This window comes from Oenanthe melanoleuca, chromosome 15 (assembly GCF_029582105.1).
Source record: "Oenanthe melanoleuca isolate GR-GAL-2019-014 chromosome 15, OMel1.0, whole genome shotgun sequence".
NCBI lineage: Eukaryota > Metazoa > Chordata > Aves > Passeriformes > Muscicapidae > Oenanthe > Oenanthe melanoleuca.
This window is the reverse complement of record NC_079349.1, coordinates 12,295,933-12,322,771: the sequence shown is the minus strand read 5'-3', so window position 1 is coordinate 12,322,771 and position 26,839 is coordinate 12,295,933. Positions and strand designations below refer to the sequence as shown.

At 49.5% G+C, this 26,839-nt stretch overlaps 1 protein-coding gene across 2 annotated transcripts; it reads left to right on the top strand.

The window, feature by feature from the left end:
* The first annotated feature begins 2,119 nt into the window (after positions 1-2,119).
* On the top strand, positions 2,120-26,806 carry ASCC2 (activating signal cointegrator 1 complex subunit 2). Of its 2 annotated transcripts, none has more exons than XM_056504321.1 (19): positions 2,120-2,195; positions 4,510-4,605; positions 6,088-6,246; positions 6,648-6,818; positions 8,619-8,748; positions 10,512-10,579; positions 11,000-11,110; positions 11,970-12,082; positions 12,990-13,064; positions 13,599-13,706; positions 14,744-14,812; positions 15,425-15,499; positions 15,908-16,085; positions 16,635-16,849; positions 18,340-18,459; positions 22,726-22,929; positions 24,543-24,651; positions 25,137-25,213; positions 25,922-26,806. In XM_056504321.1, the coding sequence occupies exons 2-19, from the start codon at positions 4,525-4,527 to the stop codon at positions 26,088-26,090; spliced, it is 2,232 nt and encodes a 743-aa protein (XP_056360296.1). In that variant the 5' UTR covers positions 2,120-2,195; positions 4,510-4,524; the 3' UTR covers positions 26,091-26,806. The 2 variants fall into 2 exon arrangements, with proteins under 2 accessions (XP_056360296.1, XP_056360297.1); XM_056504322.1 differs by lacking the exon at positions 2,120-2,195 and adding an exon at positions 2,373-2,403.
* Positions 26,807-26,839: the final 33 nt, after the last annotated feature.

Sequence of the window (26,839 nt, the reverse complement as noted above, 5' to 3'; positions counted from 1 at the left end):
CAGGAGGGGAGATAAACAGATGCCTTTGCTAGGGAATCATATTTCAGTTGCCAAGTGTTCTCCTCCAGGAAAGAGAGTTGGAGCAAACCTTGGATCGACATCACTGGGGTTTGGTTCTGGTAGGCTGTTCTGCACAGCGTGCCGGTGCTGGGGCTCCAGTCCCAAGGTCTGACTGGTGCAGTGATGTTTGAGAAATAGAAACAATGAATATTTCATTTAAAAATTACTAATTCAACAGAATGGGGGAGATAGCAGGTTCCAGACAGCCCGTCGTGACATTTGCAGAGTGTGAATCCCTAACACGCAGCTCTGTGTGACGGGAACAGAGCCCGGGTGTGCTGCTGGCCCGGGGGGAGCCCCTGGGGTGTGCGGGTCTGACTCCCACCGCGGGGAGACGGGCACCCCCCGGTGCCAGCACGGCCAGCTGGGCAGCGAGCGCTGTGCGGAGTGCGGGGCACGGAGGGCACCTGGGGGGCACGGAGGGCACTGTGCGGGCATGGAGGGCACCTGGGGGGCATGGAGGGCACTGTGCGGGGCACAGAGGGCACTGTGCGGGACTCGCTCCAGCCCGTCCCGTTATAACGAGCCGCACGACACAGCGCATGGCGTGGTTTCTATTTTAGGCCACTTTACCATCTAAAGCTGGACCCTGGGCTAAGTTCAGGAGGAGCTCCCCGTGGTTAAACAAGAGAACCGAGACCCTTCGGAGCAGGGATTGGTGACGGCTGGACGTGCCTGTGCCACCCTGCAGGCTGGGAAGCGCCCGGCTCCCGCAGTTTCGGTGCGGTGTAAATGTGACTGATGTAACCTGTTCCCACTATATGTGCTGGGTGAATTGACAGGAATTGCCTTTTCCGTGCACTGTCCGACCGTAATGCACTGACACATCCCCGGGGAGCAGGGAGCAGTCCCAGCCGAGGGAAGCAGTGCGGGGCTCCGAGGGTCGCCCTGTCCCCGCAACACCCCTTCCCTGCCCGGCGTCTCCCCGCCGGTGACACTGGACGGGGCAGCGTAGCTAAGTTAAAAACGTCTCCTTCAAAAAGGTGATTTATTGAACCAGCTGGTTTTCCTTCCAAGGAAGAACAGCGGGAGGCTCCTTCCCTTCCCAAGACAACCCACGGACTGGAACTGCCCCAGCGCCGCGGCTGCACCGACCCGGAGGGCGGGCGGGGGTTTGGGGTTAAACCCGCCCGTTTGGGCACTGCATCCATGGCCGGACCGGACAGCCCCGGTCCTGCCGCTCGGATCCACAGCCGGACCGGACAGCCCCGGTCCTGCCGCTCGGATCCACGGCCGGATCCAGCCCCGGTCCTGCCGTTCGGATCCACAGCCGGACCGGACAGCCCCGGTCCTGCCGCTCGGATCCACAGCCGGACCCAGTCCCGGTCCTGCCCCTCGGATCCACAGCCGGACCGGACAGCCCCGGTCCTGCCGCTCGGATCCACGGCCGGATCCAGCCCCGGTCCTGCCGTTCGGATCCACAGCCGGACCGGACAGCCCCGGTCCTGCCGCTCGGATCCACAGCCGGACCCAGTCCCGGTCCTGCCCCTCGGATCCACAGCCGGACCGGACAGCCCCGGTCCTGCCGCTCGGATCCACAACAGGACCGGACAGCCCCGGTCCTGCTGCTCGGATCCACAGCGGGACCGGACAGCCCCGGTCCTGCCCCTCGGATCCACAGCCAGACCCAGTCCCGGTCCTGCCGCTCGGATCCACAGCCGGACCCAGTCCCGGTCCTGCCGCTCGGATCCACGGCCGGACCGGACAGCCCCGATCCTGCCGCTCGGATCCACAGCGGGACCGGACAGCCCCGGTCCTGCCGCTCGGATCCACAGCCGGACCGGACAGCCCCGGTCCTGCCGCTCGGATCCACGGCCAGACCCAGCCCCGGTCCTGCCGCTCGGATCCACGGCCGGATCCAGCCCCGGTCCTGCCGCTCGGATCCACGGCCGGACCGGACAGCCCCGGTCCTGCCGCTCGGATCCACAGCCGGATCCAGCCCCGGTCCTGCCGCTCGGATCCACAACAGGACCGGACAGCCCCGGTCCTGCCCCTCGGATCCACAGCCGGGCCGGGCCGGTCCCGCCGCCGGGGCGGAGCTGCACCGAGCCCCGCCCACCCCGGTAGTTCCGCTCGGGGCCGGAAGCAGCGCTTGGCCACGGAAGCGGCGCGGGGCCGGCGGGACCCGTTTGCCGGTACCGGGGCTCGGGCGGCTGTGGAGGCGTTGGGCTGGGCTGGGCTGGGCTGGGCTGGGTTGAACGTCAGCCGGGTTGGGCTGAGCAGGGCCCGGTGCGACCGGGACAGGCAGCGGGCAGGGGACGTGGCCGCGCGGGCGGCGGCAGGCCCCGGTTAACCGGCGGGGCTGGGGTGGCTGAGGGTGTCTGGCCATGGGGCAGGGCCGAGGTGACAGAGCTGGGGCTGCTCACCTGGAGAGGAGAAGGATCCAGGGAGAGCTCAGAGCCCCTGGCAGGGCCTGAAGGGGCTCCAGGAGAGCTGGAGAGGGACTGGGGACAAGGGATGGAGGGACAGGACACAGGGAATGGCTCCCACTGCCAGAGGGCAGGGATGGGTGGGATATTGGGAAGGAATTGTTCCCTGGCACAGGGTGCCCAGAGCAGCTGTGGCTGTCCCTGGATCCCTGGCAGTGCCCAAGGCCAGGCTGGACAGGACTTGGAGCAGCCTGGGAATTCCCTGTCCATGGTGAGGGTTGGAATGGGATGAGCTTCCAACATAAACCATTCCATGAGTCCATGCTGCAGCATTCCCTGTGCCAGCTGTGCTGTGGTGCTGCTCATCCTCAGCAATGTCACCTCACCCTGGATGTCCCCGTGGATGTGCACATCACAGGAACAGCAGGGATCGTTTCTGGAGCTGGGAAAATCAGTTTCCCTGGTTCATTGTGTTCCACTCTACCTGAAATCACAGGGCACAGCAGATTGATTGTGGGATTGTGGATTAGACCAAAGTTCTTTGTGGGGGGAAAATCTTCTGAGAGTGATCAGGAATAATTTTCTGTTGAGATTATCCTGTACTCAGGTCCCTTCCCTTCCCTTCCCTTCCCTTCCCTTCCCTTCCCTTCCCTTCCCTTCCCTTCCCTTCCCTTCCCTTCCCTTCCCTTCCCTTCCCTTCCCTTCCCTTCCCTTCCCTTCCCAGCTTTTGGGCAGGGCTTCTGCCTCTTCCAGGATGTTTTTGACTTGGACTGGAGATTTTGATGCCTTCCAGGCTTGAAATGAGACACTTGGCATGTTTTTCTGTGTTACAAACAAACATTTCTGTGTGCAGCTTTCAGAATGACTCTAAAAATCTTAAGAGCCAAATTAAATGTATGATGAAACTGAACTGAAAGCCAGCTTGGCTTATTCTGCTGAAAAGTTTTGGTGGTTTCTTCTTTTTTTCCCAAAGAAATTGGGAAATTTATAATCAAGTAATAGTTGCCTCTGTCAACATTCTAATTTTTAAACTCCCCATGAAAGACAGAATTATATTTAATTTTCTAAGCTGTGGGTATTGCTGTTGCCCTGCTGTATTATTTTAGTTGGGCTCTAAAATGTTAATTACAGAATTTTTACTTAAATCCATAGATGACTAACTTATGGTATGAAAAATGATATTTTTTCACTTGCTGTCTAAACCATGACCCCACTCCCAAGTCAGAGTTGTTCATCTTTAGAGACACTGCTCTTGTTTTAATTGTTATTCAGCCCAGGCAATGTGACTGCAATTAAAAGTGTATCTGAGGAGATGTGTGACCTTCTTAATAAGAACATAACTTTTTAGTACCATTTTGCAGAACTCATAACCCCCTAAAGAATTTAAAAGCTCTTTTTAACTGCAACTTTCAATTTTTGTCGGTCTGAACTTTTTAAACAGCACCCATAACATTCTTTCTATGGAGTTACTCTAATATTTGATTTATAGTTAATTTCAGAAAGTTAATTGAAGCATTTCTGAGCCCACAAATGCTGCTGAAGTTGAAGCAGTGGTTCTGTGAGCACGTGGGAATTGGCAGAAGAGGGGAAGGTTTTTGCAGGCTCAGCCTGTGTCCCTTGTCTGGCTGAGTGCTGTGAGATTCTACACACAGGCACCAAAAATTCTCTTTTAAATCACAGGCAAGGCTGTGTTTGGGTTGTCCCTGCAGTTTGTGCTGTCAGGAGAGACCTCAAGTGTTGAAAGAGGCTGCAAAGGCCAGAGTTCAGCACAGCTCTTCAGCAACCCTATTTAAATATCTAATTTCCATATTAAACAGTGTCCCCAAATACATTTTTTTGTCCTGGAAGGTATCTGTGGCCTTTCAGTAAGGAACAGGGATGAAAATTCAGCACCACATTATAGATTTCCTCTGAGACACATCCAGGATTTGGCATTTTGGTGGGGCATGAGTTGCTTGGCATAAATGTATTCCCAGCCAGTGTGTGTGTGTTACAGCAGGGCTGCAGCCTCTTTTGTTCAGCTTTTGCCTGGCCAACCTTGTAAAGTGCATCCTGTGCTGCTTTTGTTTGCTGAGAACAGGAAGAAGCCACCAGGATGCCAGCACTGCCTCTGGATGAGCTCCAGCTGACAGAAAGGGATCCCAAGACAGGGAAGCTGAGAACTTTACCAGCACTGGTGAGCTCTGTTCTTCCTGAAAGCCAAAGAGACCTTCAATAAATAATTGTCTTATATTGGAGCTTGGTGTGGGATATGTGACAGGAGGTTTAGATGGAGCTCAGGGAAAGGTTCTTCCCTCCCCCAGAGGTGCTGGCACAGCCCAGGCTCCCCAGGGAATGGGCACAGCCCCGAGGCTGCCAGAGCTCCAGGAGCTGCCAGGAATGGACAGGGTGGGATTTTGGGGTGTCTGTGCAGGGACAGGGGCTGGATCCTTTATTGTGGGTCCCTTCCAGCTCAGGACATTCTGTATTTGTAATGATTCTGTAATAATTCTGTAAAATTTGTTCTGCCTGCTTGTTAATGTTATTTTTTTTATGTGTTCAGATAGTTGAGATTTCATTTACCAACCATAAAAAAAACCCCAAAATGCAAGAACCAAACTTACTGTGTTCAACATGTGGAATAAACTGTGTTTTCTCAGCACAACTCCCTTTCTTGAGTCTGCAACCTCTGCTGCAGTGAAAACATGCTCAGGGAGTTTTTGTAAGCTCTGCCCCTCAAATTTAGCTCTGAGCTTGTGCCTTCAGCTTGATGAAACCAGAAAATTCAACCCACAGAAACCTTTCTCCCAGAAATAAGGACTGGAAAGAACCTTTTGGGTTTGATGCAGGAGTGGGACTGTCCATGCTGCTCACTCCTCAGGAGCTTTACCCTGAGCACACATGTGGGATGAGGCAGAGCCCAAACCTGCTGCTCATTGGAATTCTCCTTTTAGGGTGGGTGTATTTGGGCAAAGCCTGTTCAGTAACCCTTGGGAAGGGTAGTGAAGTGTTTCTTTCTGTCTTTGATGGTTGTGTCAGTTTGAGTTCATGCAGTGTTGTGCAAGAACCAGTTCAGAGGAAAAAGAGAGAGTTCAAAGGCATGCCAGGAAGCTCCTGCTCTTTGTTTTGAAGGTGTGGGAGGATTGCTTTGTCAGGCTTTGGTTCAGAGAAAGCAAGGAGCAATATCTGCCAAGTTATCAAGGTCTGAAAAAGTCACTCTTAAAGAAAGATACAAAACCACTGTCTTGAAAGGGTAGAAAATGGGACATTACCAGGGAACTGAATGTTCCTGTCATTAGGACTATAATGACAGGACAAGGAATAATTGGTTCAGACTGAAATTTAGGTTAGATATTGGGGAGAAATTGTTCCCTGTGAGGGTCAGAGGCCCTGGTCCAGGGTGCCCAGAGTAGCTGTGGCTGCCCCTGGATCCCTGGCAGTGCCCAAGGCCAGGCTGGATGGAGGTTGGGGATAGTGGAAGGTGTCCCTGCCCATGGCAGGGGTGGAACTGGATGAGCTGTAAGGTGATTTCCCCCCCAAACCATTCTGTGATTCCATAATGTCAAGTTGTTTTAAAAGGTAACTTCGTGTTTCCTGGAATTCAGTGAGCAGATGGTAACTGGGCATTCCTGTCACTTGGTCTGGAGTTTAATACACTGGGTTTTTTTGCTTTCTGCAGCACCCAGAAATTAAAGCAGATCGATCATTCGTGCTGTACAAACCCCCTCCTGCCATCAGAGACCCTGCTCTGGTGGAGGAATTCCTGGAGCGAGCAAAATTCATTGCAGATGACCTGAACTGGCTTCTGGCTTTGCCTCATGACAAATTCTGGTGCCAGGTAATCATTGCTTTTTATCTGAAGATACAACATAAACACCTAGGTGCTTGTAAAAGCCATGAGCCTTCCATCATTTTCATAAAGATTTGTTTATGCTTATTATATCATGCAGGAAACATTTCCATTACTGCACCTTAGAATGCAAAGAAACTATTTCCCTAAGGATTTTCCACTGTGAATTTTAAGAGCTGGCTTGGATTTGATGGATATGGGTGTTGGGGAGGAAATAGAGAAATTTTATAAGTGCCTAGCCAGCGACCGTCCAACAACCAACCCCAACATATGAGAGTCCCTTTCTGTGTGGTTTAGATTGCTTTAAATTTAGCTGAGCTGCTCAGGAGCACAAGCTATGAAGGTGTGACATTCCCTCCTTGCCATTTTCCTGCCTTTGCTCGTGCCAGGTGATATTTGATGAGACCCTGCAGAAGTGTTTGGATTCCTACCTGCGCTCCGCCCCTCGCAAGTTCGACGCGCTCTGGGATTGCCACCCGGAGGTGAACCAGCTGCAGAAATGCCTCCACAGGAGTGTCTTCCTCACATTCCTCAGGATGTCCACCCACAAGGAGTCCAAGGTCAATATTGCAGTGCCTTGTGAGTGCTCCAGGCTGTGTGACTTAGGAAAAAAGGGAATTAGAGAAATGAATCATTTTCCTTCTCGTACGGCATTCCTCTCTCTCCCTGATGGTTTTATCAGTTGGATCCTCTCTGTGGAGGTGATAACACTCAGAGCTGAAGTATCTGAACTATGCAGTGATTCCTTGGTTGATTGCCTGGATCTCCTTCCTGAGTAAGAGCAGGTTATCCATGTGTAGTGCTAAGAGGAGAGAGAGCACATTGGCCTTTGTGTGGCCACATGGAACAGGCTCTTCAGGCCACCACTCCCTCAGGGCCACGTGGTGCCAAAAAACTCCTGCTAATACTTGTCTCTCCTTGAACCTGCCCCAAGTTCTGGACATGCAGTGAAATCTCTCTAAATTGCTGTTACCTTGGCACCATCAGACATTCAGCCTGGAGAAGAGAAGGCTCCAGGGAGAGCTCAGAGTCTCTTCCAGTGCATAAAGCAGCTCCAGGAGAATTGGGGCTGGGGACAAGGGATGGAGGGACAGGACACAGGGAATGGCTTCATCTGGGATAGATGGGATATTGGGAAGGAATTGTTTCCTGGGAAGGATTTGTTCCCTGGCACAGGGTGCCCAGAGCAGCTGTGGCTGCCCCTGGATCCCTGGCAGTGCCCAAGGCCAGGCTGGACACTGGGGTTGGAGCAGCCTGGGACAGTGGAAGGTTTCCCTGCCCATGGCAGGGAGTGGCACTGGATGGGCTTTAAGGTCCCTTCCACCCAAACCATTCTGAGATTCTATAATTAAAAGTCATCCTCAGCACTAATTGTGTGAGTGCAGCTCCCATCTGGAGCTGTGGGATTTTGGGTAGGATGAGTGAGGCACCTTGTGTTTCAGCAATCACTCCCTCGTTGGTTCATGATGTGTTAGGGCTGTGCTGATTCTCTTCCTTATCACAGTTCAGGATGTTTTGAGGGAAAGGCCTGGGAGTGGAGGGCTGGGACAGGAGCAGGATGAAGGAATGCTGGAGCCTGCAGCTGGCACCACTTCAGCAGAAATACCTGACACCTCTGTGGTGTCTTTCATTGCAGGATCTGATTAAACCTCACCACTCTGAGAGGCAGGCAAGCATTTGAAACCATTTTCTAGCTGAGTGATCTGCAGGGAATGAATAGTCTGTTGTCATGCAGGAGTCAGCAGGAGTTCTGGAAAGGGAACCTGGCCAGCACTGAGCCCCATCCCTCTGCTTCAGCAGGGACAATGTACCCTGCCTTTCACTGGGATTGAAAACATCTGCTGTCACAGGCAAACCAGCTTCTGAAAATCCAAAATCACATTTCAGCTGCCTGCTTCTCAGTGTCAGACAATGGAATTTTTCTCATCTAGAATTTTGTAAGAAATGCCTTCAGTGTGATGAGTGTTCAACAGTCAGCATGTAGAGCTGCAGCTCTGGGGTTTCTCCCTGCCTGTCCCTGTGCCTGGTTACTCATTCCTGCTCCTGAGCTGAGCTGTTCTGGTGTTCTGTGGGAACTGGGGACTTGTAGGGAGATTTTTTTGTAAAACTTTGAGGTAGATTAATTCCCCTGCTGGTGAAGGGATCAGTGGGGTGCCTGGTGTGGCAGGGACAGGAATGTGGGAATAGATGGCTCTGCAGAAGCTGTTTCTAGCAGACTTGCTGCCTTCTATGGAATAAATTCCTTAATACACCTTTGAGAGATGTTTTTATGGGTGTCATTATAATGCTGGAGTTACTGCAGAGCAAAATATGGATTACCCTTTAAATTCCTCTTTTTTTTTTCTTTTCTGTCTTTGTAGGATCATTTTATCACTCCCTCTGTCTTTGGAAAAATTATTTACAATAACTTCCTGTTCGATATCCCCAAGATTCTGGATCTCTGTGTCCTTTTTGGGAAAGGAAATGGCCTCCTGCTCCAGAAGATGATTGGTCAGTAAATCCAAGGAACAACTTGCTCCATTTAGGCTTTTGCTTGTATGACAAGTGACTTACTGGGGTTTATACCAGTGGAACTGCTCTGAAAATTAATTGTTCAGTAGCAACTAAGATCTGTCATTTCTGGATTAGATTGTGCTTTTGTTTTTCCATGTGCACTTTGCTTGTTCCAAGGAAAGCTTCATGTCCAGCTTTGCTGCCCATAAACCCAGGCTCAGCTATTTCCTGTGCCAACTGAATGTGTCCTCAGCCTTGTAAGAGGAATGTGGGGCTCTGTAAAACCCTGGTGGAGATGGGAAAGGGTGAGGAGGGCTGGGAGATGAGCACAGTCCAGCTCTCAGTGCTGTTGTTCCCTGAGCTGGGAGCCAAGTGAAACATTCAGTGTGAGGTAATCACTGCTATGGGAAGTGGCAGAACCTGAAACTTCAATGCTGTGTCCAGAGCTTCCAAACCACAAACACTTCAGAGCCTTGCTCAAGCTGTGCTTATCCCTGGGTTTCTGTCTCACACACAGCCTTAGTGGTGAGAGCACAGGGAGGAGCATCCAGCCATGGATGCTGAGCAGTGAAGATGGAGCACATTGATTTAGCTTCTCTGTTTATCCTGTGCTCCCTTCTCCATCCTGTGGCCTTTAACATCACCTGAGTGGAAGAATATCTACCCTTGGATTAAGTGAGCTCTTCCTAAATTCTAACCCACTTTGTCTGTAGCTCATGGGATGAAGGATTTCCATTTCTTTGGTGGTTATTTTTGTCTCATTTCCAAGTTCACTAACATGAGAAGTGTTAGAGATCATGTGGTGCAGACAGATTTCCAGGCAGAAAACCTTAGATAAACTTTTGCATTTTTAATCTTTTTATCCTTTTTCAGTAGCTTCTACTCTAAATTTCTCTATTGAGCCTCAGAGACAGAAAGCAGGCATGGCAAGGCAGATACTTCCCTTTCACATGGGAAGCTTAGATTATCTGGGTCTTAAAATATTCCAGAAAAGACCTAAGTGATGAATTACACTCTGGAGTGCCACACAATCATGCTGCATGCAGGTGACCAAGGATTTGCTCACCTGATTATTTCATTATGTCATGACAATAATGGTGTGAGCAGTTCTGTGTGTAATTCATAACTTCATAAACTGGAGGTTCTACTCAGGGTATAAATTTATCTGAAACTTATCTCATAGCTCTGTCCTTGCTGGAGAGCTCTTAACTTCCATAGTCTGAACAGTTAATTCCCAAGGAAATAGGAACCTTGATGCTTACTTGGTGAGGATTTATGGGATGGCATTACTCAGTAGAGTATTTTGTAAAGATAATGGAGTCCTAGTAATATAATAGCAGGTGTTACTAAAGCCTCATTACCTTTAGGAAATATTCAGCAGCACATCTCCTGGTGTGTGCTGAACTGTTATCAGTAATTAAAAGTCAACTCCAGTTGTCAAATAAAGGAACTGGGGTTGTTCAATGATAGTATTTGCATTATTCATTGATTCAGCCCCTGGAGCATGAATCATCTGACATCTCATTTGCTCTGCTCTGATGAACATATTCCCATTGCTGGATCTCCAGTGGCACTGGAGAGCTGATGGATCAGCTTTTTGGGTGCAGGGCCTGTGCAGGAGTGAGGGTGGGCAGTGTCCCACATGGTCAGTAGGTGTGTCTGGGGGTGTCAGCAATAACACAAGTACCATCTTCTGGTACAGATTTGCTCATTGGCATCAATGTCTGAACTGAAGGAAATGCTTTCCTTTCCCTTTTCAGGAAATATCTTCACTCAGCAGCCCAGTTACTTCAGTGACCTTGATGAAACTCTGCCCACTGTCATCCAGGTACTGCTTTCCTGCTGGGGTTTCATCTGGAAATGTGGCACAGCTTGGAGAGTGGAAAGGGAGTATTGTAGGCAGGTAGAATGTGTTTCATGAAGTCATAAAAAAAATATCCTGAGTTGGAAGGGATCCACAAGGATCATCCAGCCCAGTCCCTGGCCCTGCACAGACACCCCAACAATCCCACTCAGTCCAAACACTCCTTGAGCTCTCACCACCCTCTGGGGGAAGAACTTTCCCTGATTTCCAGCCTAAACCTCCCCTGACTTTGCTGTTTCTCCCTTTCTCTAGTTTGTTAGTGTGTGTCAGGGAGATTTTGAACCTTTATCTAATATTATTACTTGATGCCTCTTCCTTCCCACCTTCCTTCAGCTTCTGGCCTTTTCTCCTGTCTGTTAACACTGCCTTGTTCTCCTGATTTAGGTGTTCAACAACATTTTGCACAAGTGTGGTTTGCAGTGTGAAGGGGCTTCTGCTGAGCCCCAGAAACTGGAAGAGAAAGTCAGTGTGACTGCAGGGAACATGCCCCTCCAGGTAGGGCTGAGCTGTCTGTCCTGCATGCTGAGCAGAGCACAGAGGATCATTCTGTTCCCAAAAGCTCCTGCAGCTCGTGGTTCTGTGCTGTTGTTGCACTCTTTGTCCTGGGACATGATGATAAAACCTTTCCACCATGAGCTGATTCATTTCAGCCATATCCTTTGGAATGTGGACAGTTTTATCATGGCAACTTTTTTGCTTAACCAGCTTATAAATAATATAACAGAATATCTGACAGAACTCCACCTAACCCTTGCAGTGATAAGAGCTGATTTTTTTTTTTTTTCCAGAAATGTGTGTTTTAACAGCAGTGTGATTTAACTGTAGTTAATTAAGAGGGATTTGTGTGCTGGGGCTGTACAAAGACTGTGAATGTGGTCCTCTACAAAACCCTAGTCTTTCAGTTTGTATGTGGGAACAAACTATTAGTTGAACTCTGATTTATTGAGAAATGATATTTTGAAACTATCATTCAGTGAAATGCAGCTTGCACTGGACCAGGCTGCTGAAAACATCCCTTTGATTCCCATGTTTCTGCTGTGCAGTGCTTCCTGAACAGTGCTGCATGGGGAAGAATTCTGTATGTGGAGGGTGTATGGAGGGCAAAGCCACTGTCCAGAACAGGGTCTGATGAGGATTTTTATAATCTCACAGGATATTTAATGAAAGCAGACAGTTGGGATTGCATTATAGCTCTTTAAAGGACAGGAATTTTAGAAATATCTCTGCCTCTAGACCCTGTAACTGGTTTGTGGTTAATAACTCTGCACTCAGGAGAGGCCTGGCCCCAATATTCTGTGTCCCTGCTGGGAAAACTTGCCTGGCTCTTCCCTCAGTCACTGCTCTTTCCTCTCAGGAGCTGAAGGACATTGTGCTGTATTTGTGTGACACCTGCACAACTCTCTGGGCCTTTCTTGATGTCTTTCCCTTGGCTTGCCAGACCTTCCAAAACCACGAGTTTTGTTACAGGTATGTCTTGGGGTGCAGACAGAGCAGGGGCTGCTGGGTTCTCTCTGACTGGAATGCAGCATAATAAATACAGGGATAGGGATGTACAGGGATGTGTGGATTTTCTGTTCTATGTGTGTCATTATCTAGGAGTGATCCTAGAGCCAGGCATCCATGACAATTTCCAAAGTCAGCTGAACAGTTATGGACAAAATGAGCTTCCTGCTGTAGGACCCAAAGCAAGGGAAGCAGAAAGTGTTTTGGAGAAATAGTTCTTCAAGGTCTGAAAACAAATGTCTTTGATGTTATGCCCAAGTTTTTTATGCTAGAGAATATCAGTGAGGTTTGGCAAAAGCTGAGTGGCTGGGAGAGGGAATGGCTCAAGCTGTGCCAGGGAGGTTCAGGTTGGGTATTAGGGAAGATTTTTTCATGGAAAGGACTGTCCAGCCCTGGCACAGCTGCCCAGGGCAGTGGAGTCCCCATCCCTGGAGGGGTTTATGTGGATGTGGCACTTGGGGACATGGTCAGTGGTGGCCTTGGCAGTGCTGGACTCGATGCTCTCAGGGGCTTTTCCAGCATGAAGGTTTCTGTGGTTCTGTGAGTGTTGGGTCTCTGCAGTCTGCAGATCTGTGTTGGGGGTTTTTCTGGGTTGAGCAGATGGTTCTGATCAGCACCAGGATGCTTCTCAAATGTTTTTCTTTCCTATCTCTTCAAAGACCTCTCTGTGATTCCCTTAGAGTGCTGCTCTTTGTCTGTGCTGTGTTTGTTTGCTTGCTTATATTTTGGGGGAAAAACACCAAATTGAGGTAATGCTCATGGGTACTGCTGGTGAGGAGGGTTTAATGAAATCAGCCATTTGTTCTGCCTTTTAGCAAATGATTTTTGGAACCTCAGCTGACAGATACAGGTTTGTTCCCCATTTGTACAGATTAGCTTCATTTTATGAACTGGCAATTCCTGAGCTGGAATCTGCAATCAAGAAGAGGCATTATGAAGATAACAGGTGAGAATTCTTTCAGAGGCTTCCTTTGGGTCTTCAGTGAGACTTCCTAGGGCTTAGTTAAAAATTCTCTTCATGCTGCTTTACCCATCCCTGAGGAGCCTGGCTTTTTTTATGCTGCTTCAAAGAGCTCTGGAGAGATGACTTCTGTAATTCCAAATTTTCCTGGGCAGTGGGATGACGAATCGTTTTTAGTGCTGTGTAAGAAGGAATTTGATGGGAGGTGCATTAAAATGGTAACAAAATGTGAGAACATGAATGGTATCTCTGTGCAGCTCTGTCTCACTGTCAGGCACAGGCTGTGCTGGTACAGTGGGAGTCTCCTGTGGGGAGCTGCCAGGACAATTGGGATTGAAACCAGCTTTATTTGGAGCATGGACTTTCTGTAATGACCATGGAATGTGTCTAATATTTGGTCTTTGCAGCAAGAAAATGATTCTCCTAATGAAATTCTTCTTCTAGCGGATTAGCTCTGCCATAAAGGTGGGTTACAGATTCTTGTGCTGACACCAACAGTGTCTTTTGCTCTCTCTGAAGTGTTTTTGCTGATTTGTGGAGGAGGGTTTCGCACTCCAGAAAGAAGATGATAGAAGTTTTTCACATCCTAATAAACCAAGTCTGTCTGCAGCCCATCCTAGAGAGCAGGTATTGGCACTTGGCTCTGTGCTACTCGCCAATTACTTGATTGCTGTGTGGGAGAAGTTTTTTTCTCATTTACAAATTTATGGAGAAAACGAATAGAAACTGCTATTTGTGTTGGGAATGTAGCCAAAGACTTGGCTAAGGTCAAATTCTGTTGTCCTGTGTATCAGGAATGTTCCAGATGGAGCTGTTTGGTCCAGAATCTCTGTGCTAAGCTGGGTCCAATGAGTTTCTGACCCCAGTGTGCAAACTTTGATCATGTGTAACACCTTGAGACCCAATTGTGACCTTCCAGGACCTGGAGGGCCCAAAAATACAGATGGAGAGAGACTGTTTACAGAGGCTTGGAGTGACAGGACAAGGGGGAATAACTTCCCACAGACAGAGGGCAGGGATATTGGGATGGAATTATTCCCTGGGAGGGTGGGGAGGCCCTGGCACAGGGTGCCCAGAGAAGCTGGGCATCCCTGCAAGTGTCCCAGGCCAGGTTGGGCAGGACTTGGAGCAGCCTGGGATAGTGAAAGGTGTCCCTGCCCATGGCAGGGGGTGGAACTGGATGGGCTTTGAGGTCCCTTCTCACCCAAAGGTGCCTTGGAACAAGGCTTGGATCCTCAGCAGCACCCAGAGCTTTGGGCACTGAGGCTGCAGTGGGAGTTTGCTTGGCAGGTGTTCTTGCTCAGGTGAGCACAAACTTTCTGGAAGGTTCACTGGTGTAATCCAGAGGCATCATAAAGGCACAATTACAAATGCTGTACGCATCCTTTTCTGCTCACTGCAAGTCTGAGGCATCAAACTATTTATAAAATCTGTCTGAAAACTTGTAATTCTAGGTGTGATACAGCTTTAGATCTAAGTGCTGAAATGTTTGCAGAAGCCTTAAAAACCACTTGCTTCCATTTGACTCTTTGCTCCTGTGAAAGCCAAGTGTGGCCTGAAATCTCTTTTCAAATGGGGCTTTCCCTTGGTGTGTAAATGGGAGTGGTTTGGTTGGTGGGGCCAGACCATGTCTCTGAGTGTTCACTGTGCTGTGTTTCCTGCAGCTGTGAGAACATTCAGCCATTTATTGAGGAATTTCTGCAGATCTTCACATCAGTGCTTCAGGAAAGGAGGTGAGTCTGGCTGGCAAGAGGCCCAAGGGGGGCTCAGCTCCTTCCTCTGCCATTCTTTACAGCAGAATTGCCTGAGGCAGCATTATGAGGCATTTGGGAGTCAAAAATTGTTGTAAGTAGCTGGGAGAAGTGCAGTGAGAGGATTTCAGCCTGCAGCACAGACCCTGGCACTGAGAAATGCAATTCTTCACTCCCTTTAATCCAGCCTCTCAAAGAGGAGAAGAGCAATTTAGCCATTAACTGCCTTGACAGGTTAGGCTGTTATTTCTGATCTGTGCTTTCCAGCTGGGCTGACCAGACCAGCAAAATATTAGACACTAATGGTGGAGATACAAAGGAATTGGCAGAATTGGGTATTCCATCTTGTCCTCCTGCCCATGCTGGCATTCTGAGCACTTTCACATGGAAAAGCAGCTTTTCCCTGTGATGCAGCACTGAGTTCTCACACCTGAGGAAATTGCTGTGGTGTAGTGGGACCAAAACCAGGGATGTCTGGAGTCCAGCATTGAGTGAGAGGTTTTCTGTTCCTACCTGAGCACCAAGGCAGTCAGAGAGGCACAGCAGTGGTAATTAATTGGGCTCCACTGATTGAACTTGCTGCTGTGTTTTCAGATTTCTGCGTGACTACGATGAGCTGTTCCCCGTTGAGGATGATGTGAGTCTGCTCCAGCAGGCATCCTCTGCACTGTATCCTTGGGCTTTGCACACCTGCCTGCTCTTGGATTCCTTCACACCATTTCTGCCTCTGGTTTAGCTGCATGACTGGCAGGGAGTACTGGAAAGTTTTCCCTTAACAGGAAAAAAAAGATAGAGGGGGAAGTTGTTTCCCAGAGAAGCTGAGGCTGCCCCATCCCTGGAAGTGTCCAAGGCCAGGCTGGACAGGGCTTGGAGCAACCTGGTCTAATGGAAGCTGTTCTTGCCCATGACATGGTGTGGGACAAGATGAGCTTTAAGGTCCCTTCCCACCCAAACCATTCCATGATTTTGTGAGTGTTGATGCAGACACAGTTTGGACATCACTGACAATCCCGTAGTTACTTCAAGGTGACCCCTGAACACGTGCATCCAGGAATGTCCTTAATGCTGTGCTCTTAGAGATGAGACCAGGACAGCCTATATCCTCCAAGCAGTGGAAAGTGCCTGGGAAGGGGTAGACAGGAAAAAAGGACAAGCTGTAAAAGATCCAGCAGCATCCAAAGGAGCTTCAGCAATAGTGGAGAGCAGCCCTGAGGACGGGGAGGATCTGGGAGCTGCGTGTGCCCTGGAGGATGAGGTGGGTACAGCTCTGCTGGGACTGGGCCCTGCTCTTCCTGGGGGCTCTGCTCTTCCTGACCTTCCTCCATCTGTGAGGACAGGCTTGATTTGCTCAGCTCTGGGGATAACATGAGATTTGGTGTCATTTCTGGCCTTTGCTGGATCTCCACACAGCCTTGGGAAATGAGAACTGAAGCTGCACCTGAATCCTGAGTTATCTCTGAGCAAATTGCTTCCAGCTCTCATGGCTTGGGCTTCCCCGTGCTGGGGATTATTCAAATACTCTGCTTCATCCTTGCAGTTCATGTGCATATTTTTTTACTTGAGGAAGGGATTCTCCAGGGTGTCCTTGCTGACTCAGGGACTGGCAAAAGTAGCTGCGTGCCCAAATCTGTGTCGGAAACCTTGTGTAGTTTCAACAGCTGATTTCTCTTTTGGCTCCAGTCTTGTACTTGTGTGTTTAAACCCTGACAGGCCAGAGTGCTGCTTTCTGTGTATTTCTGTGCACACTGGCTGCCCTCAGCTCTGTCCCTGCCCAGTGCCCACCAGCTGTGTTTGGTGTCTGCAGTGTGCTGGCGCTGCGGCCGCGCCCGTCGCCCGTGTGTCTGGTGTGGAGCTGGACTCCCTGATCTCCCAAGTGAAGGATCTACTGCCAGACCTTGGAGAGGGATTCATCCTGGCCTGCCTGGAGGAGTATGGATATGACACAGAGCAGGTGATCAACAACATCCTGGAAGATAAGCTGGTGCCATACCTGGATAAGCTGGACCGAAGGATGCAAAGGTGTGGGACAACCTCTGGTTGTTTGTGTCTCACTTAATTGTTCTCCTGAAGGCTCAACATTTGTAGAGCTCTAAGAATTTGCATATTTGGGGTAGAGATCTGCAGTGAGAGCTTCTCATTGTCACCTGTCACCAGTTTTCTGCCTTCCTTGTGTCCCTGCAGAGGAGTGGGACCTTGGCTGCTCAGTGTTGGAGTAGAGCAGGTGCTGGGTTGTGTTTTGTGATGGGACAAAACCATATATACATGAAATGATGGGATGGGATGAGATAGGATAGGATAATGTTGCCTTCAAAAGGTATTTTAGTGCAGTGTTTGTTGCTGGAGGTGTGAAAATCCCAGCTGTCCTGCAGGAAAGGGCATCTTCAGAGGAGCCAATTCATCTGGAATTCAACCCACAGGGTCAAATATGGTTATTTAACAGGCTGCTGTTTTGTCAGTGAAGATATGACAATTCAGATCCATTTTTATGTTCTCTCTGACAAACTTGCCAGGCTTGTCTTGCTTTCCTGGATTGGACAAGGGATGGAGGGTTCATAGCTGGTGGCAGGATTGAGTTGTTGGAGTTTGTCTGCAGCTGTGAGTGTGTGTTTGTGCTGCACCAGCAGTTCCTGACAGAGCATCAGGATGTGAATGTGCTGTTTGTTCACATTTCATGGAGTTATGGGCAGACTGTCTCACTGTTGCATTAGAGGAAAGCATCTTTATCAGAAAAATGACGTAAAAAAATCCTAGTTTTGCAACAATCTTTGTGTTCCTGCAGTCAGATCTGCTGACTTTGGCACTACTGGTGCAGGACAGGCTTTAGGAAGGATTGGTTTTTCTGCAGAGCCAGCAGTTCCACAAGATAGAGCTGGATTTTTTTTCTTCCTGCCTTTTGCATCTTGAAACAAAGCTGCTGGTTCGATAGGAAATGTCGAATTCTGACCCCTGCTGATTTATAGGGGAGCACAGCAGCATTTGCAGCTGCCCAGCTGAGCTGTCTGCACCAGCAAAATGAATGTCAAAAGTACAGTCTTTTGACTTACAAGTTGAACAAACATAAACCTGGAACCCTGAGAAAGATTTAACAAGGGAGATAAATATCTTGAAATCAGCAGCAAAAAATTATTGGATTTTTTTTCCAGCCTGTAATTCATCACACTTAGTGTTTGTCTTCACTGAGTCACTGTTCTGAGACCAGGCAGTCTGTTGAATATTCTGTTGTCCTGCATGGTTTGATAGACTCTAAAATGAACAGAAGAATTTTCTCTTGGCTTTTTGTGAGTTACTTTAGTTTTCCCCTCAAATCCAAGCTTTGGGAAGTGCTGTGCTTGTGGCAGAGTGTGGCTGGGAAGGGAAGGGGCTGTGCCCTGTGACTCAGGCAGCACCTCTTGGTGTGCTCAGGATTGTTCTGGGGCTGAAAAAGAATAAACCAAGGGCTTGGGGAAGGAAGAGGATTTCTCTTCCTTACTTCACTTTTTTTTTTATTCTCTCTCCTTGTTTTTTAACAGACAGCTGAAGCCTGACCCTACCCCTCTGGTCAGCTCTCGCTGTAATGTTTTCCAGAATGATGAGTTTGATGTTTTCAGTAGGGATGCAGTGGATGTGTCTCGGATCCAGAAAGGCAAGAGGTGAGTGTTGGCACCCAGTCATTAACTCTGCCTGTCAGGAGGAACAAACACCTGGGAACCTGCACATTTATCTCTCCTAAAAACCTCCTGAAGGAATGTTTTGGCAGGGAAGGAAGGCTTATCAAAAATGTTTCCCACCTGTTTGTCTGGGAAAGTAAAATGAAATATTAGGAGGGGACTGGTTTCACTTAGTGTTTTTCCTAATTGGTTTTCCTGTGTCTGCTGCTGGAGATTGCTCTGCCAAGCTCATTTGTAATGTCAGGCTTTTGCTCCTTGGGCTTAATGTTAAACTTGCACTGAACAACAGACCTTGAAAAGCACCATCCCTGAGCCTGGGATTGTGACTCAGAGCAGAGAATAACTAATGATTTGATTTAGAGCCAAGGGAAGATTCAATATCCATCTACTTCAACATCTGATAACATTCAGTGCCTTAGACTACTTCTGTTGTTGCTGCTGCTGTAAAGCTTCCTGCAGAAGGGCACTTGGACTTGTGGAGCAGTTTGGGTTGGGAGGGACCTTTAAAGGTCATTTAGTCAATGTGCCTGCAATGAGCAGGATCCCCTGCCTTGAGCAGAGATTACTACAAAACCCAGCAGTTTTCACTTTGTTTTCTCCTCAGCTGGGTGTGTGGTGCTGGCTCACATTGATGTCAACTCTATAGTGTGGTTCCCTTGTTCCAGATTCTTTTAAAACATATCACAGAATCATGGAATGCTTTGGGTTGGAGGGGACCTTAGAGCTCATCTTGTTCCACCCCCTGCCATGGGCAGGGACACCTTCCACTAGACTGTAAACACCTCCTCTAACCAGCCAAGTGTGCTCTTAATGTTGGGATGGATTTACACAGCAGATAACTAAAAGTCTGGCTGGAGCTGGAGCCATGTGAGCTGAGAGCTTCCAATTAAGGTTTTGGTTGAATCAAACTCTAGGGGAAAACCACTTTTGTCCCCAGGTCCAGTGGCCCAGCTCCTCAGAGCAGTGCCACAGTACTGATCCTATCTAGGCTGAGCAAGAAAGGAATTTCTTTTCTCTCTGGCCAAGACCATGACTTTTGTTGTGTCCATAGCTGAGAATTCAGACAGAACCTTTCTCCTCGTGGTGGTGCCTTGCTCTGTGAGACAGGTGCATTGCACAGGTGTGCTGGGTTATCCCTGATTCCCAGAGCCTTGCACAGGTGTGCTGGGTTATCCCTGATTCCCAGAGCCTTGCACAGGTGTGCTGGGTTATCCCTGATTCCCAGAGCCTTGCTGGGTTATCCCTGTTTCCCAGAGCCTTGCTGGGTTATCCCTGATTCCCAGAGCCTTGCTGGGTTATCCCTGTTTCCCAGAGCCTTGCTGGGTTATCCCTGATTCCCAGAACCTTGCACAGGTGTGCTGGGTTATCCCTGATTCCCAAAGCCTTGCTGGGTTATCCCTGATTCCCAGAACCTTGCACAGGTGTGCTGGGTTATCCCTGATTCCCAGAGCCTTGGTGGGTTATCCCTGATTCCCAGAGCCTTGGTGGGTTATCCCTGATTCCCAAAGCCTTGCTGCAGCAGCTGGTCAAGGCCAGAGAGCACTGAGTTCAGCACAGAGCATCCAGTGGCTGGAATATCCCTCTCAGAGCTCCCTCTGCAGATCACTTGCAGAGCTTTGGGAGCTGTAAATCATCCCTGGGATCTGCTCCTATGGCACTGCCCTCCAGGGGTACCATCACTCCTGGAGAAGTTCTCCTCTCTCCTGATGTGGTTATGTGACCTCTTGGCATTATCCTCTTGTTGCTGCTCTTCCTGGTGTTGTTTTCTTCCTTGATTTCAGAACATCTGGGAAAACTCTGCAGGACTCCTGACATATTAGTAGTGGTTTGAGTAGTTTAAAAACCTGCAGATCAGCAATGCCCAAAGATGACCATACCCAACTGAATCCAAGGAAAAGCTGCAGTATCTTGTCTCCAGGACTTAATATTCAGCACTGGTGGTTCACCCCAGTGTTGGGGTAGTAGGGCTCTCCAAGCTTAGTCTGAGATCTGCTTTGGATTTGAATTGCATCAAATATTTAAATTTCATTTTTTCTCCTTCTAAATACCTTTTGCTCACCAAATTCTCTTGTGTTCTTAGCTGCTGTTAAGCCTGGTGTCACCATAGTGCCTAAAAAGCCAGAGCAGGATGTTCTGGCCACTCTCAGCATCAGCAGTTTGGGGCAGGGACTGTCCTTGAGAAGAGAAATCCAGTCAGGATGAGGAGGGAGTCAAACACAAGGAAATGACTGTGCTGATCCTGGAAAGTGATGGCACTTGTCTGTGCCTGTCCAGTCCTGGCTGTCAGCTGAATCTGTCTCCTGAAGCCAGAGCTTGTCCTGAGCTCCATGGCACTAGAGGAGCTCTCCCTCTGTTTTTGCTGGGGTTGGTGCCCAGACCATTTGATGCAGCTCCCCTGCAGTCATCAGACCAGCTCGACAGGAAGCAATTCCCAGGTGCTGGGCTCAGGCTCAGCTGAATTCCCACAGGAGCTGTTGTTATCCCAGGGATCCCAGGCTTGGGAGGGCATTATCCAGCCCAGTGCAGGCAGTGAGTCATGGCAGAGAGGGAACCACCTCCAGCCTCCAACTTCCCTTGTTTTGAGATTCCCAATGAGAACCTGCACTGCTGGATCACATCCCCTCAGCCTGTCCCTTCCTGAGTCACTGCCACTGCTTGGACAGGTCCTTTCTCTGATAGAATCCACTGGTGCTGGGTCCTCCTGGACTCTGGGGGCTGCAGGTTGTCCTGGGAATGCTCTGCTGAAAATATGTACTTGGCTGCTCTGAAAATCAGGACTTGAGAGCTTGTGCAGCTTGAGACACTCAGCAGCTGCTTTTTAACACCTCTGTGTCTTGGTCTTCCCTTCTTTAAAATGATGACAATTTACCTGTCTTCTAAATATAAAAAACAAGTCCTTGTGTGCTCTGAGAGGTTGAATCACAATCACTCCCTACGGTTTTGTTCTTTGCCTTGGGAAATGTGTTTATTCTCATCCTCACCTGCACTGGTTATTTTTTGGGTCTGCCCATCTACATTTGTCCTTTTGCCCTCACATTTGTGCTCCATGCACCTTGGCCAGGTTTCATCTGGAATAGAATTGCCTTTGAAAGCCTCTTTGAAAGCCTGTGAAAGCTTCTTCTCTGCCTGAAGTGAAAGTGGTGGTCTCCAATTCCTGCTCTTTTTTAGTGGCCAGACAACCCTGGTGGAAATGACCCCCCTGGGTCACTCCATCCAGCACAGGAAGGACCTGGAGCTCCTGGAGTGAGACCAGGAGGCACCAGGATGATCAGAGAGATGGAGCAGCTCTGCTGTGTGGAAAAGCTGAGAGAATTAGGATTGTCCAGCCTGAAGAGAAAGCTCTGAGCTGACCTAATTGGGGCCTTCCAGGACCTGAAGGGGCTGACAAGAAGGATGGAAGAGAGACTGTTTACAAGGGATGGAGGGACAGGACACAGGGAATGGCTCCCACTGCCGGAGGGCAGGGCTGGGTGGGATATTGGGAAGGAATTGTTCCCTGGGAGGGTGGGCAGAGAAGCTGTGGCTGCACCTGGGTCCCTGGAGGTGTCCAAGGCCAGGCTGGGCAGGTGGAATAAGATGAGTTTTAAGATCCCTTCCTGCCCAAACCATTCCATGATCAAATTGTCAGGAAAATTAATCCACAAACACCAGAGGTTTATGTCCAAAAAGGAGACAGAGGAGTTCTCTTTGCTTTATTCAAATAAAGGAGGAGGCCATGGGGCATTCCCCTGGGATCTCTCAAATTTTTGGAGGACACAGCCTCCTTTTTATCCCAATTTCCCTCTCTCTTTCCCCATTGACTGAAGGTACTTGAGAGGTCCAGACTTCCCAAACACCTGATACCTGAGATTCCCCTCTAATGCACAACACTCCCTTTTAATTTTTAATTCTTATGAAATTCATGGGTTTTCCTCATTGCTTCTTTCATCTTCCAATATCCAGTTTCATTTACCAGCAAATCTACAGTTTGTTTGTAAAGGCAAATATCTTCTATTCATCAATCAGTGGAATCCATCCCATTGTTTCTTTTATCTTTCAGTGCTAACTTTATCTACCAGCAGACCCACAGCTCGTTTGTAAAGACAAATCCGACATTTTTCTCACTATAACCCAGCAGGCCAACAGGTGTGGGAGGGAGGGGTGTGACTTTGGGGATGAGACCTGCCCTGCTTCTCATTCCACTGCCTAGCAGGGGAAAAGGCAGCTCGGGGGGCAGGTTCTGAGCCCTGCCTTTGTCTCTGCGGGCAGGAGGGAGAAGGACACGACGCGGAGCCTGGTGAACGACAAGCAGCTGGTGAGGGAGCAGAGGCAGCGCTACCTGCAGTACAGCGAGGTGCTGGAGGAGCTGCCCCAGCACGACGAGCACTACGAGGACGAGTACGACGACACCTACGACGGGAACCAAGTGGGCGCTAACGACGCTGACTCGGATGATGAGCTCATCTCCAGGAGGTGAATGCAGGGGGAGGGAGGAGCCACAGAACCACCACACAGTTCTATTCCTCCCACAAACTATTCCTCCACCAGAGCTGCCAACCAGCCCTTTCTCTGTTTTCACTGTGATGTGCAAGGAGGAAGGTTTGGGTCTCCCTTCTCCTAAGGAGTGTTCCCATGGCAGACAATTCCTTGAGCACAAAGAGGCAAAGAACCTCAATGAAACATAATGACACACAAATACAAACTAAATTCCTAAATTTCAAGAATGTGTTGCAAAGGAAAACAGAGTGTGCCCAGGATGTTCTCCAGCTGCCACTCATCCATTGCCTCAGTTAATCAGCAAATGCAAGAGGGGAATTTGCCATGTCTGGAAACTTGTACTCAGCAGTGCTTCCCCTTGGAGAAACTACCCTGGAGCAGGGAAAAATGGCTTGGAAAATCAGTGCAGCTGGGCAACCTAAAATGGCTGGTTAGCAAAGAAAAACTTCAAGATGGGGGAAATTTGGCAACCAAACTTTTGTCTGCCAGTCCCCTCTGAGTGTTGAGAGCCTGATGGGCTGCACAGCACTCTGCACCATGACTGACAGCTACACACAATTAGCATTTGGGAAGCAAAGGGTTAGTGGGGATGGAGGCTAGAGAATATCTGTTTTAGAAAACTTGTGGTCTAAAAGCTGCTTTAACATTTCTGAAAGTAGCCTTTTGAATTGTGATGTATTACCATTCCTAACCTCAAACCAAATCGAAGCTTTGAGGCTCTTTTGTCCCTTTTTCCCTCCCCTAAAGTGTTGAGAAGCTTCAATTTAAATCCTTTTTGTGTTTTGCCTGTAAGAATGTGGCACTCAGGTGTTTTCCCCTTTCAGGTCTCACTGCCCCTAGAAACAATTAGTAGATGTCACTGCTGAAAACTGGATCTGTTGGTTTTACATTTATTTCTTTGGCAGTGGAATGGTGGGTCTGAATTCCAAAGGATTTTAAACACAGACACATATTTATGTTAAAGAAGAGTTACAGGCATGTGGTAGATTCTTCCTCCACCCCCAGGCCCTTTGCTCTGCATGTCCAGAGTGACTCATAAAGCCTGATTAATTTCTCCAGGGATTTCCCCCTCTAGGAAACTGGGGTACAGCAATGGAACTGGGGCTCCCTGCATAGCCCTGTCAGAGGGTTTGGAGCACAGCACTGGCTGAGCATTAATGGTTCTGTCCAAATTTGTCTTGTACAACAGATGCTCCCTGTCTGCTGAGCTAAAGCCTGGCAAAATACTCCTTAATATTGCTTGTGGCTGTGTCTGGATGCCCATTTCACAAAGGAAGCAGTTGTTTCTGTGGAGAAATTCCTTGTGAGGTTTCAGGGTTGTTTTTTTTAAACTATTATTATTATTTTCAGTGACAATTTCATAGTGAACATTCCCCAGTGAAGAGTGTGTGTTTGTTAATTGCCCATAGGAATGTGGCATTAACTCCTGGGTCTGCTGGGGTTTTCTTGTTCAGGAAAATGAAGTCCATGAAATCTGTAAATTCTCATCTTTTTAAAGACACAATGCAAACCAAAAAGGATGTGCTGTTCAGAGGAATGTTTGTGGCTGTGCTGTTTTCTTTTCTAACTATTTGTGTCTTAATTCCCAGGCCATTCACAATTCCTCAGGTCTTGAGACCTAAAGGCCAGGATGAAGGACAGGAGACAGAGGAAGAGGATGAAGAGGAGGAGGAGGAAGCTGAAAAGGAAAGAACAAAGGTGACATTTAGCTGGAGTTACATTAAGATTTACCATATTTCTTCCCTGCTTCACCTGCAGGTGATGTGGAGCAGATTTTCTGTTTCAGAGAGGGGATCTTTGAGCAGCAGCAGGGACTGAGCTGCTGTTCAGTGCTGCTGGGCTGTGATGTGTCCCCAAGGACAGCTCTCTGCTGCTTCCTGGCCTAAGTGTGCTGCAGCTGTGACACTTCTTCCGTGGGGAGCTTTAATCTGCTTTATCCCAGACAGTGCCAGCAGCACTCTGAGGGTCACTGACACTCCATTTCTGTGGATGTGCTGGGAGCAGCCATGGTGTGGGGAGGTTTTCAGGCAGCTTTTGTGCTGTGTTTAGAGTCCCTGACACCAATCCCACTGGTCCAGAGGTAATGAACCAGGAATTGGCTCTGCTCCCAACAGAATCCTCTCCTCTCCAGGCTCCTGCATGGTGCTGATGAGTTTCCTGACCTGTTCATTGCCTCCTTGTAGGACCACTTTGTGCAGGACCCAGCCGTGCTGCGGGAGAGGGCTGAGGCCAGGCGCCAGGCCTTCCTTGCCAGGAAGGGGTAAGCAAGGACCCCCCTCTGCCTCTGCAGCTCTGCTGCTGCTGCTGCAATTGTTGAGGGAGTTCCTGCTCCTTGACATTCCTGTGTGTCAGGTGCTACTGCAGTGGGGTGAAGTTACTCACTCACCCTTTACTTCACTGCTGGTTGTTTTATCCCATTGAATAGGGGTTGGCATGGCATGGAATCATGGAGTGGTTTGGGTGGGAAGGGACCTTAATATCGTCTTGTTCCACCCCCTGCCATGGGCAGGGACACCTGCCACTAGCCCAGGTGGCTCCAGGCCCTGTCCAGCCTGGCCTTGGACATTTCCAGGGACCCAGGGGCAGCCACAGCTTCTCTAGGCACCCTGTGTCAGGGTCTGCCACCATCCAAGGGAATTCCTTCCTAAGAGCCAATCTCAATCTCCCCCTTTTCAGCATAAAGGCATTCCCCCTTGTTCTGTCACTCCAAACAGCAGAACCTTGTTCAAGACAGGATCTTGGGGAGCACAACTTCTTGAGCTCCAACAGCTCCCATTGGGATTTTGGGACAGTTTCATGGCTGTTTTCAGCTGATGGAAGGACACAGTGGTGGTGTGGCTGATGCTGCAGGGGGAGCCCTGGGATGAGCCCTAGCTGAACCCCTCCCACCCTGGTGTTTGTGGGGATGTGGGATTTTGTCCCCAGGAGTGCAGAGTGCCTGCTGTGATGGCCTTTCTGTGTGTCCCAGGCACAAGCACGACAGCTCTGCCGTTGTTGGGAGCGCCAGGGGCCAGGGGCAGAGCCGGGAGACGGCGCAGGAGCGCAGGAGGAAGGAGGCCAGCAAGAGCACGAGAGCCAACCACAGCCGCCGGGCCATGGCCGACAGGAAGCGCAGCAAGGGCATGATCCCCTCCTGAGGGGCTGCCAGCACAGCCCTGCACAGCCCAGCAGGAGGCTCTGTTCCCTCAGCATTCCCTTAGCTCGGGGGATGGATGGTGTGGGCACCACTGGCACCCGGGTTCGCATTCCCTGTGGGAGTGCTGCCCTGACTGTGTGTGCCAGTGGCTGCACCCAATACATGGCACAGGCTGCTGCAGCCATTCCTACCCTTTTCTACTATTTATAATTGGCAAAGTTTTATTTTCATACTGGCTCCTTGCTCTGCAGTGGGCAGCTCCAAGAGCACAGCTTCCATGGAAATGCCTTATCCTGAACTTGACTTATAGATTGTCCCAAGCTGGAAGGGACTCCCAGGATCATCCAGTCCCTCTCCTGTCCCTGCTCAGACATCCCAACACTCCCACCCTGTCCATCCTTGGGAGCTCCTGGAGCTCTGGCAGCCTCGGGGCTGTGCCCATTCCCTGGGGAGCCTGGGCAGTGCCAGCACCTCTGGGGGAGGGAAGAACCTTTCCCTGAGCTCCAGCCTGAGCCTGGGCAGTGCCAGCACCTCTGGGGGAGGGAAGAACCTTTCCCTAACCTCCTGCCACAGCTGTGTGCTGGCAGAGAAAGGCTCAGGCTATTCCCACTGCCAGCAGACCCCCAGGGGTTGAGGTGAGTAAGACCTTATGGATTTCTGTCCCTTGAGTGAGGCCTGTGAAAACAGATGGTACAAATAAAAGATGCAGATGTCTTAGTTGCTTTTTTAGGCCCGCACAGACAGTATTGT

What these genes read in the sequence shown, in the direction of transcription:
- ASCC2 (XM_056504321.1), top strand. Translation starts at nt 4,525, where the DNA reads ATGCCAGCACTGCCTCTGGATGAGCTCCAGCTGACAGAAAGGGATCCC. An exon ending in TGAGAACTTTACCAGCACTG is followed by an intron (nt 4,606 to 6,087) that starts GTGAGCTCTGTT and finishes TGCTTTCTGCAG; the next exon opens with CACCCAGAAATTAAAGCAGA. An exon ending in CAGCCCATCCTAGAGAGCAG is followed by an intron (nt 13,707 to 14,743) that starts GTATTGGCACTT and finishes TGTTTCCTGCAG; the next exon opens with CTGTGAGAACATTCAGCCAT.